Source organism: Budorcas taxicolor, chromosome 17 (assembly GCF_023091745.1).
Source record: "Budorcas taxicolor isolate Tak-1 chromosome 17, Takin1.1, whole genome shotgun sequence".
Taxonomy (NCBI): domain Eukaryota; kingdom Metazoa; phylum Chordata; class Mammalia; order Artiodactyla; family Bovidae; genus Budorcas; species Budorcas taxicolor.
Window position 1 is genome coordinate 61,930,872 of NC_068926.1, and position 12,047 is coordinate 61,942,918.

Here is a 12,047-nt window from a genome sequence, read left to right on the forward strand (position 1 = left end):
TATCAGAACACTAAAAGCAGACGTGCCCCAACACACACACACACACACACACACACACACACACACACACACAGCTATGCTGGCACAGTCTGGGAGATTTAATGTTTCACGGCATTTAAGGAAATCTCTGTCCAACCATCAGGTGATCACTATGCTACCCAAGCAGAGACATCAGTGGCCCCACATGACAAAGAATATAGGAAAGTCAATAAACATACAAACAGCAACAACTATAGGAACAATAAAAAGCAGCAACAACAAACCCTGGGAAAGGAGGACATCAGATTTCCAGAGCTGCCACATAATATTGCTTTAACTGTCTAGTTTCCAAGAATTTCCTGGTAGTCCAGTGGTTAGGACTCCAAGTTTCCACTGCAGAGGGCCCAGATTCAATCCCTGGTTGGGGAACTTCGATCCCACAAGCCATATGGCATGGGGGAAATTTTTTTAATAAGTAAAATACTTTGCTGTCCACCTGAAACTATCACAACATTGTTAAATGGCTATACTCCAATACAAATTTCAAAGTTTTAAAAAATAAAATGTCTAGTTTCCAAAAAAAACTCATGAGCCATGCAAAGAAACAGGAAACTGTGGACCATATTTTGGGAATGGGAGGAAAGCATTCAGTAGAAATTGTCCTTGAGAAAGTATAGACAAAACTTTAAACCAGCTAGTATAATAAAGGAAACTATACAAATTAAAAGAAAATATGAACATCATGTCTCATCAAATAGAGAATATCATGAAAACTTTTACATAAATGCATTATTCATGATAGCCAAAATGCCCATCAGTTGTTTAATGGATAAACAAAATGTGGTATATATCTATACGACAGAAAGTATGACAACAGAAAGAGTTTACTGACACATGCTACAATATGGATAAGTCTTGAGAAACATGCTAAGTAAAAGAAGTCTGTCACAAAAGGCCACATATTACGTGAGTCCATCTATATAAAACACCCCAAACAGGCAAATCCATTGAAATGAAGAGATTAGTGGCTGCCAAGAGTCGGGGAGAGGGGGAAAGATAGGGAGTGACTGGTAAAGAACAGTTTCTTTTCGGGGTGATGAGAATATTCTGGAATTATTGTTACTGGATGCATAATTTGTAAATATAGTAAAAAAAAAAAAAAAACACCAAACTGTCCACCCTAAAAAGAGTGAATTTCATGGTGTGTGAATTATATCTCAATAAAGCTGGTTTTTTTTTTAATCTTATTAAAAAACCAAAGCAATAAGTGAATACACAGTTACTATTTAAGAAACTATGTCAATGTATATTATCATATATGAAATAGATTGCCAGTCCAGGTTCGATGCATGAGACAGGGTGCTCAGGGCTGGTGCACTGGGATGACCCTGAGGGATGGGATGGGGAGGGACGTGGGAGGAAGGGTCAGGATGGGGAACACATGTATACCCATGGCTGATTCATGTGAATGTATGGCAAAAACAACTACAATATTGTAAAGTAATTAGCCTCCAACTAAACTTAAAAAAAAAAAACCTATGTCAAAACAAAGTTTAATGTAGTTGACCAAAAACCTAACCTCCTCAGTCTAGCCACCACATTAAAAACAAGAAATGGTGAGTTCAATTCTCCCAGCCTTAACTGATATGAAATCACATGTAGTCACAGGCTATACTATGCCAACCCAAGGGAGGAGCTGAGGCCATCGCTTTAGAAATTCAGATGGAGGCAGATTACAGCTGCAACCATGTCCAAGTAGATTGAGATACTGTGGGGCTGGGAATTCCCTGGCAGCCCAGTGGTTAGCACTCCACACTTTCACCACCAAGGACCAGGGTTCAAGATTCTGCAAGCCACGTGGTGCATCCAAAAAAAATTTAAAAAGATACCACAGGGCAGAAGGTGACTTGCTAGAGACACACAGGAAATAAGTAATACAATAAAGCCATGAAATGATGAAACAGTTATAATTAACAAGGTACTCAAAGTGTAGAAGCCCTCGCCTAAATGAACAAAGAAAACCTGACTTTGCAGGAAATGGTGTTGGTCTTCTCCCAATTGAAAAACCACCCAAAGATGACATTTCAGAAGACTCACGGTTCAGCTGGGGCTTTACCTGACAGCGGATCATGACGTGGGTCACTTTAGACTTGGCATCATTGCTCTCCCCTTTGTCATCTCCAGTTCGGACAGAGAGAACAAAATCTCCAGGGTGGCTCTGGCTCTCGCGCACAAGAAAGCTACCATGTTTTCCTTTTTCAGTTAATAATTTTTCTGCTTCTTTCCCAGAGAGGTGTCCATGAAACCACCTAATTTTTTTTTTTAATGACAATCAATTGAGTTCTGCAATGAGTTCACAACATCCTTTTATAAAACTACCATCCACAGTCATCTCTCAAAACAATTTAAAATAGACACATTCGTCCAAGAGACTGATCCATCCCATTCAAGACTGAACCTGCATCCCCAGCATGCAGGAAAAAGGATAAAGACGTTATGAGTAACCATTAAATTCCTTAAATGAGCCCACAGTCATTTGAACACAAATATTCTCAATCTTCCTTATTTTCTTTTAAATCCCTCATCTTTTAAAAAGGCAGTCTGCCATTTCTCCACTGCCCAACCCTAAAATGACCAACTATTTAATCACAGTCATTTAAAGAAATTATAATAGAGAGTTATGGTAGTGACAGAGAATCATGTGAATGTTTGCCCTTGCTTTGGCATGCAAACACTCCATAAAAAAGGGATCTTCGTTAGAAATGAATTCAAACATTCCAAGCTTTTCCAGATTTTCAACTTATACTTCAAGAGCCTCCAAGTTTGCTGTTCACGTATTTGGACTATCCGCTGGGTTATCATTTCAAATTTTAATGCACATGAGACCTGAAGTAGAGGCAAAGGACTGGGCTAACGATGTGAACTCTCATACCTTACAAGCAGAGATACCAATACACTAAGTCAGAATGGGGCCCAGCAATTTGCATTTTTAACTAGCACATTAGAGTCCTAATGTAGGCGGTCTGAGGTCAGACTTTGAGAAAATACTACTCTAAGTTACTATAGAAAATATCTTAACATAGTCATATTAATAATGTGGCTTTTTCCCTCAGGATCTTGGTGAGGAAACAAGTATGATCTGCACGTAGTGCTAATCGCTCATCACTGAAGGTATATGTATCAAGATATTTTTCATCCACTCTCAGCCAAAGACAGTAAAATTAAGAAATAAACTGCAGAGAGTTGGCTGACAGTCTTTAGCTTAATAATCTGGCTGGCAAACAAATGATCAGCATAAAATAACAATGACATGAAGGTATAAAGAGAAGAAACCTATCTGAAGACGGAAAATATACAAACCTAATTAAGAGACCCTGATTTGGTATTGAGTCAGAAAGGAGACCGAGAATGCAGAAGAAAACCAATAAAATCAATACAAATAAATCAAGCCCCAGCTTTCATCAGCTTAGTTCCAAAACAAGGGAAAGATCTCAGAAATAATACAATTCCCTCTAAGCAAGGTCATTCCCCCACATTCGTGGATATAACATCAAAGAACTTATGAACAATCTGAACCGGCTGAGTTCTCTGCTTTCCCACTTCTGAGCTTAAACTGACATCTGTTGGTGGCACTGCTGAACAGCTAGTCAGCAGCTACAGGGAACTACTACCGTTTTGGTGTTTCCATTAGTGTTTGTTTTCCTCTCCTAACTCTCAAAGTTCAGTAACATTCAAATTTAATAATCTTAAAATTATTGCATGTACCAAGTATAATCTATACAGGAACTGTCTGAGACTTCTATGAGTTCTCAGTAATAGTGACTGAAGCTTTTGCAAAAAAAGGCCACTCTGAGAGTAAACTGATCCTACCACTGATACTTTAGTAAAACTTTTAAGATTATGAGATTTTTAAGATTTTAAGATTAATAAACAGATAGAAGCCAAACCCCCATGATGCATTCACATCACACCTGTGACACGGAAGAGACACAGGCTCCACAGTTACAGAACCAGAACTGACCTTTCAGAGGTAGGATCGGCACAGTTGAGAGGATATTTGAGCTCAATGACATCTCCATTCTTCTCTTTCAATTGCCCATGATGTTCCATGTAATATTGGACCAATTCAGCCAAAGTGGCAAATTTCTCTCCTCCGTACAGGTCATAGTAATCACCAGTGTTCTGAATCTTGATGTGGGTGACAGCTCCATTTCTTCTAAAATAGTCCATTAGAAAGACGGGGTGGGGGGTGGGGGGGGTGGGGAGACAAATAAAGAGCTACACTAGTAAATACGGATCTCACATTCATTATTAGATTTCACCTAACTGAAACAAACCCAAAGAAGGTACAAGTTTATGCTTTTTTAAAACAAATGCATTGAGTGAAAAATAACCACACAGTCAACCATTTCAACACAAAGGGTTCTGTGTATATTAAGGGGCAATCATTTTTCTCATCACTAATCAAGATGAGTATCATTAGAATTAAACAGTAATTCAGTAAACCCGCTCTTAAGTATTTTGCCCTCTAAAAATGAAACTTCATGGCTACCAAAAGATTGGCTCAAGAATATTCACTGCGGCCTCTTTGTAGTAGCAGAAGAATGAAAAATCAAATATTTATCACCAAAATGTATACAAACAGTCATACAATGGAATATCATATAGGAATTTACAAAGAGAGACACAGAACCATTCACAAACAACATAGGTCAATCTCTAAAACATTAGGTTATGACAAAGAAGCCAGTGCTCACTTTGGCAGCACATATACTAAAATTGGAACGGTACAAAGATTAGCATGGCCCCTGCGCAAAGATGACATGCAAATTCGTGAAGCGTTTCATAATTTTAAAAAAAAGAGAGGGAGAAGTCAGACACAAAAGAAAATATACTGTATGACTTCATTTATATATTACTGTCAAATAAGCTAGTCAATGGGGATAGAAAAAAGAATATTAATATTGCTGACCTCTTAGCGGGAGGAAAATTAGAAAGGAGCACAAAGGGACTTTCGAGGGTGAAAGAAATAGTCAAGATTTTGACTGTGGAGTTTTGGTTACATTAATAAGTACACTAGTCAAAACTCGTCTCACGATACACTTCAAGATATCATACATAACTGTATCTTTAAAAATCATTTTAAAGACATATAACTGACACAGGTTCCAAAATGAGACGGCTAATATGTCAACCCACTGAACTGATGTAACACACTGGCCAAAAGTTTCTAAAACTTGGTATTTTAGTTAGCCTAGGCAGTCTGATGATTTTCCGTTTGGTTTTCCGAACTACTAAATATACCTCGTTACTCATAATCATCTTTGTGGACCCAAGAAGTCTGGCAATCCCAAAATGATAGCCACTAACCTATATTTTTTAGTCTGACCCTACAACATTATCGACGGAGGCCTCTGTTAAATATAAACACTACTATCTTTATCCAAAGATAAAGCAAAATGGGAACAAAGTATGAAAAAGTACCCTACAATGTTAACAACGATATCTACTTCTAATGTGTGGTAACAATCTTTTCCATGTAAAAAAGACTTACTTCAAGTCTCTCCTCCAGCTACACCTGATTCTAATTTAGCACATGAGCTTTCTATCTCTAATCTTAAGAACACAAAAACAGATATTTCAGTTATGGACTAGATCAATATAAAGCAACATAGGTGGATCTAAAAAATACAATATTAGGAATTCCCTGATGGTATAGTGGTTAGGACTTGGTGCTTTAACTCCTGGGGCCCAGGTTCGGTACCTGGTCAGGGAACCAAGATCGGCAAGCCTTGCTGTGCAGCCAAAAAAAAAAATGTATATATACATAAATATACATGATAGAGCATGAAAGAAGCACAATGCAGAACGATATGCTTAGCATGTACCATTTATGAAAATTTCAGAATGTACACAAGTCATACCATATATTATTCATGACACAGACCACAGACATACATATAATTATGTTTACATTTTATTATTTTTATGTTCCATTATTTATTATATGTACCCTTTTTAAAATGAACTAGAAAGAAATATACCAAACTCAGACAGTAGTTATTTCTGGGAAAGAAAAGAACAGCAGAAAGCGTGGTGAAAAAGAGGAAACTTTGCTTTACTTTATATTTTACTTTGAAGAAAAAAATGACTGGCAATAAACACAACATGGGTAATTGTACATAAATTTATGTATTTTTCTGTATTTTTTTTGCTCAAAATTAAAACTGGGTATCTTCCTTGACTAACTAGCATGGGCGCATAACAGAAAGTTTAGATCACCTGCAGAAAACTAGAACAATAAACATGTCATGCATACACATATACACATATCTCAGTGTCTATTATATCATATATACAAGAAACCATATTTATCATATACATAAAAAAATGAGTGCATAACCAAAAATGAATACAGAAAGAAATGAATCTGACTTCATAGTAAGTTCATAACTACACAGAAAATTAATTCCTGTAGCTTTTGAAAACAGTACTAACAGTACACCCTTATTGGGGTATATTCTAAGAACAAAAAAGACTCCAGGGAAATCATGAACTTTACTTAATTAGAAATGTCTGTAATTAGAAATGATAGTGGTATAGTCATTCTGAAGCTATTTTCCTATTATAGGATTGGGCAAATGAGGTCATACACTGATGCGGCTATAAAACAGGGTTCTCGCTATAAGTGAAGGGAAATGCAAATATGGAATGAGAAGAGGTGAAGAAGCTGGTGTTGAACTGGAACTATCTAACTTGGCTTGATATATATTCATGTATGTATTGATGTTGATATATTCAAAATTTGCTTTCAAATATATATTTACTCTCCAGCTCTGTCTACTACAAGGGCCTAAAAGAAGTAACACTGCAAGAGAACAAACACCAAAAGATAAGACAAACAGATATTCTGTGCTTTCTGATGTGACATAAAGGGATGGCTTCACAAGCCACGATTGAAATGAAGAGAGAAATTTGAACAGGGACTGTACGTTAGATAACATTGAATCAATGTTAAAATTTCTCATATATAATATTAATGATATTGTAATTATACAGGATATCCTTGTTCATAGGACATGCACACTGAACTAACAATATTGAGAGGTTAAAAATAAGCATCCTGACATTTGCAACTTATTTTCAAAAGGTTTGGTAGAAGGAGTATACACACACACACACTCATAAAAAGAAAGAGCAAACACAGTGAAATGTTATAATAACAGGTAAAGAGACTGCGGGTGTTCACGGTATTCACATTTTGACTTTCCGATAGACCTGAAATTGCTCAGAATAAAAAGCTGAGGAAAAGTAAATTAAAAAAAAAAACCCTCACCAGTTCTGTAGTCCTGGCTCTGCTGCCTACTAGGTACGAGACCAGCTTTCTAACTTGACCGTTGAGCTTCAGCTTACTCACCTCAAAGCTGGAGATAGTGGTATTTATTCTTAGGACTTAATAAAGTGGTATTTATTCTTAGGTTACTGGAGAGATTAAATAAAATGAAACACGGTGCTTAGCAAGATGGCCTGGGATGTGTCAAGTCCTCAGTAATGTTTGCTACCATCCTCCTCTTCCTCCTCCTCATCATCATTACTATTATATAATCTCCATGCAAACTCTTGTAAGTCAAATGTCACTCAACTGTAGGTTAGAGGTCTGTGCTAAGACAAGGCCTGAAAACTCACGAAGGCTTCTGCCCACTCCTGGGAGCAAAACAGAAGTAAAAGCTAATGACAACATGGGCTCCTAGAGAAACTAATACCCATCAAAAAGGGACTTCTCAAGTCCCAAAAGGGTCCTAGATAAATCCTGAGAGCACATTTTCCTTACTTTTTTTTAAAAAAATAATAACAACAAAAGAAAATTCATAGAGCAGTTCGGATCTGGCTCCTGGAATGAGCTAGAGCAAGGAGAATATGAGAGTATATAAGAGAAACTCAATTTCAAGAAAAAACTCTCCCATGTGGGCTCAAAGAGACATGCAACAGGATAGGCTGGCCATACTGTTCAAAACAATTTTAAACATAGTAAAGATAACTTAGTGTCCGACAATAGGGGATGGGATAAATTGTGGTATATTCACACCATTCAAGTATTATACAGCCATTAAAATTGATAATTAGATCTATATGTCCCAGCACAGAATTTAAAAAAAAAAAAATTTTCAAGGAAGTCGCAGAATGCATACGTTATAAAGCCAGGGATATGAATTCTAAAAACACACAAACCAACTGCATATCATTCACACATAGGACAAATGCAGTACAGCATAAAAACATGTTCAGGAAAGAGATATGCCAGCCTCTTGATGGTGGTTTCCTCTGAGGAAAGAGCGAGGGGAATGGGACTGGACAGGGGAACAAACGGCACCACAACTTCCTCAGTGATGCTTTATTTCTTGAAAAAGAAAAGGGATCTCAAGAAACTCTTCTCTTTCTTTCTCTTTTTACTTGAAGTATAGCTGATTCAGTGTTGTGTTAGTTCCAGGTGTACAGCAACGCGGCTCAGTTATGTACACATTTTTTTTCAGATTCTTTTCCCTTATAGAACATTACAGGATACTGAGTACAGTTCCCTGAGCTATACAGTAGGTCTTTGTTACCTACTTTATATATAATATAGTGTTTATCTGTTAATCCCAGACCCCCACCACCACCACTTCCCCCTTTGGTAACCTTAAGTTTGTTTTCTATGTCTGTGAGTCTATTTGAAGAAATATTTCAAGAGTATTTTTTTTTCCCCCATTCAGTAATCACCAGAAGAGAAAGGGAACCAAATTCAGGATGAGTGGAACCAGAACTGCGCCTTGTGTGGGATTACACTGGGATCAAACCAGGCTCAATTTAAGAACTTATGCTCTGCTCCAACTCATCCTTTTGTGGTCCCTCCAGAGAGAAGAAAAGCCCACCTTTCAGGCCCTTTCTGCTGACTCCCTAATCCGCTCACTCGTAGGAGGCCATGTCCTAAAACACCACATGCAGGCCTGAATCACCCCTGATCTGGGGACCAGGGCACTGGCAAGGCCTCACTCACAGGGCTGCAGACAGGTCTTCAGACTCTAAATGAGGGTAGCAGGTTGTCCAAATGTGGTATTAACATTTCCCACCTGGCAGGCACTCTCAGGATGTGCTCTTGTTCTTCCGACTCACCTAACGGAAAGCGTGAAGTCGCCAGGGTTGCTTTTGCTGGGCCTCGCCAAGAAACTGCCGTCAACTCCTCTTGTCAACAGTAGGTTTTCTGCCTCCACGCCAGTGATATTTGGGTGAAACCATCTTGAGAGAGAGAGAAAAAGAGCGATGAAAAACAAAGCACTGCTTTCCACACCATTGCCGCTAAAATGCCTATGAGAAGAGTAGCAGATAAAAATATCAACACAACCTTTCCCCAACTCTCTCTGATCACCGCCTTCTCCCTGTCTTCCCTTCTGTAGGGACCTGGCATCCCGCTGGCACAGCCGGTGAGGCTGGGGGCATGGTTAACGGGACTGGGGCTGACATGGATGCTATTTATTCAGGGTGGCTGGGGACGGCCTCAGCCATAAGGGAGTATCTGATCAGATCTGGAAGAAGCAAGGCAGTAACATGTAGCCATATAAGACAGGAGCACAGCAGGCAAACGGAGGAACAAGAAAAGGGCACAGGGGCAGACCATTTTTGACCTGTTCAACTTGGGACAGAACAGACAAGGGTCAGAGGGAAAGGAGATGAGGCCAGTGAGGTAATGAAAAGCCAGATGAGGGAGGGCCTTGGAGGACACTGTAAAAACTTCAGCTTTATTTTTGTGTGAAATGGGAAAGGACTACCGGGTTTTTAGGCAGAGGAGCAACATGATCTAACTTACTTTTTATTTTTTTATTTGGCTGTGCAGGGTCTTAGTTGCAGCATGAGGAATCTTCAGCATTCACTGTGACATGCAGGATCTTTAGTTGTGGCACACAGAATTTTTAGTTGCAGCATGTGGGATCTAGTTCCCTGACCAGGGATCGAACCCAGGTCCCCTGCATTGGGAGCAGAGTCTTGGCCACTGGACCATCGGGGAAGTCCCTGACTTACATTTTAAAATCATCCTTTAAGCTATCATGCAAGGACAGAAGCACACAGATCAGTTAAATAAGCTCCTGTGATAATCCACGCAAGAGACGATGGTACCAAGGACCAAGGTGGCAGAAGGAGCAGTGATAAACAGTCCAACTGGGAATACTCTGAAGGCAGCCAACAGGATTTCCTTATTAACAAATGAGATGCGGAAAAGAGAAAACAGTAAGAAAGATGCCTGGGTTTCAGGTCTGGGTAAGTAGAAAGTTGGAGGTACTGTGTACAAGACAAGGGAAAAAGGTGGGGAGAGGAAACTCAGGTGTTGGATTTGGCATGTGCTAAATACGAGATGCTTAGTCATCCGAGAGTGCATCTATATTACGCACTAAGGTTAGATATTATTACTGCCAATCATAATAATAAATGTAAGACTGTTCTGACAAGGAATAATCAGAAAAGGCAAGAATTCAGACATAGCCTACCAACACTCCTGTTATTTACATTAACTGAAATTTATTTTCTTTTTAATTTTTCCTACTGTATCTTCCGAGCATTTGGGGGAAAGTCTAAACATCACTCTGATTGTCCCAGAGAAAAATCACAGGGCTCAGGTGAAAAAAATATGTATATATTAGTTGGCTTTTCACTCCCTCTGAGAGCCTGTCAAAAAATCAAGATGGAATTTTACCCCAGGAAAACTCAACCTCAAGTTATATATACCTATCATCCCAACATCCCATACTTTAGCACACAGCATGATTACTAAACTCTTTTTTTTTCTTTGATTTCTTTGATCTGTGGTTCCCACCTGAGTCCTCACAGCCCTAGGGAATCAAAAAGCAATAACAGAGGGTTTCCAGTTACTTATAACTTTTCAAAAAGTACAGTGAAAATCTTACATTAACATTCAATTTGTCTACCTATATAAGCCAGTTAGAATGTCAAATCTCTTTTGCTTTTGGCTACAAAATAACATATTACTTGATGTGGTAGTCTGAAGCTGAGTGGGGGAACACACATATAACCAAGAAAAAAAAAAACATGCAACAGAATCCTCCTGCCAATGCAGGAGACATGGGTGTGATCCCTGATCTAGGAAAATCCCACGTGCTGCAGAGCAGCTAGGAATGTGTCACAACTACTGAGCCTGAGCTCTAAACCCACAGCTACTGAGCCCACGTGTCACAACTACTGAAGTCTGTGTGTGCTAGAGAGCATGCTCTGTAACAAGAGAAGCCATCACAATGAGAAGTCCAGGAACCACAGCTGGAGAATGGCCCCAGTTCACTGCAACTAGCAAAAAGCCTGCAAAGCAACAAAGACTTGGCACAACCAAAAATAAATAACTAAATAAATATATTAAAATTTTAAAAAATAAATTGAGACAATAAATAAGATGTGGACATATACACTGAAAAGTGTCACCAGGTACTTAGGAAAATTAGCCCAGAACAGTCACTCTGACTCTTGTTCTAATGAAACTATTACACTTTAAAAACAAATGGGAAAAAAAATCTTCAGTGCCTGCAGGAAAATCAAATAACTTGCTACAGGAAACAAATGAGACTAGCATCCGACTTTTCAAAGTCAACATATACAGCAAGTTGACAAATGAACAAGAATTTTTTTAAAAACACAATGAAAGAAAAGTGTAAACCAAGAATTTTATATCCAGCCAAGTTATCCTTCAACTATCAAAGCTATAGAAAAAAACAAGTTTCAACATACAAGAACTAAGGGAATGCTGCACATATCAGTCTTTCCTGATGAATCTCCTAAAGGATAAACTTCATTTAAGCAAATGGTAACAAGCAACATTGACAAAATACCTGACAGTGGGCATTTAATAATCTGTAAGTGTACACGGACAACTGAAACAAAGACTGGAAGGGGAGTAGAAGGCTAATGCACAGTAGTTACATATTGTCACATAGCAGAAATACTACAACCAGAAAACGGGAAAGGGAAAACAATAAAAACCTCATTGTTGGGGAACTAGGATCCCACATGAGTCCTCTTGATCTCCACAGCTA

At 38.5% G+C, this 12,047-nt stretch overlaps 1 protein-coding gene and 1 non-coding gene across 3 annotated transcripts in view; one reads left to right on the forward strand and one right to left on the reverse strand.

Annotated features, from left to right (window-relative positions):
* PTPN11 (protein tyrosine phosphatase non-receptor type 11) overlaps positions 1 to 12,047 on the reverse strand; it is a 67,976-nt gene that overhangs the window by 40,854 nt on the left and 15,075 nt on the right. Inside the window, exons 2-4 of one of the 2 annotated variants that reach the window (XM_052654415.1) lie at positions 9,130 to 9,252; positions 4,001 to 4,192; positions 2,096 to 2,288 (exon numbers count right to left, since the gene is read on the reverse strand). In XM_052654415.1, the coding sequence (XP_052510375.1) occupies positions 2,096 to 2,288; positions 4,001 to 4,192; positions 9,130 to 9,252 (508 nt within the window). Of the gene's footprint in view, positions 1 to 2,095; positions 2,289 to 4,000; positions 4,196 to 9,129; positions 9,253 to 12,047 lie in introns of both variants that reach the window. The other variant, XM_052654414.1, reaches the window with a different exon arrangement.
* LOC128062678 (U6 spliceosomal RNA) lies at positions 4,729 to 4,832 on the forward strand. The gene has a single exon (XR_008200832.1). It is a non-coding gene; the product is annotated as a U6 spliceosomal RNA (small nuclear RNA).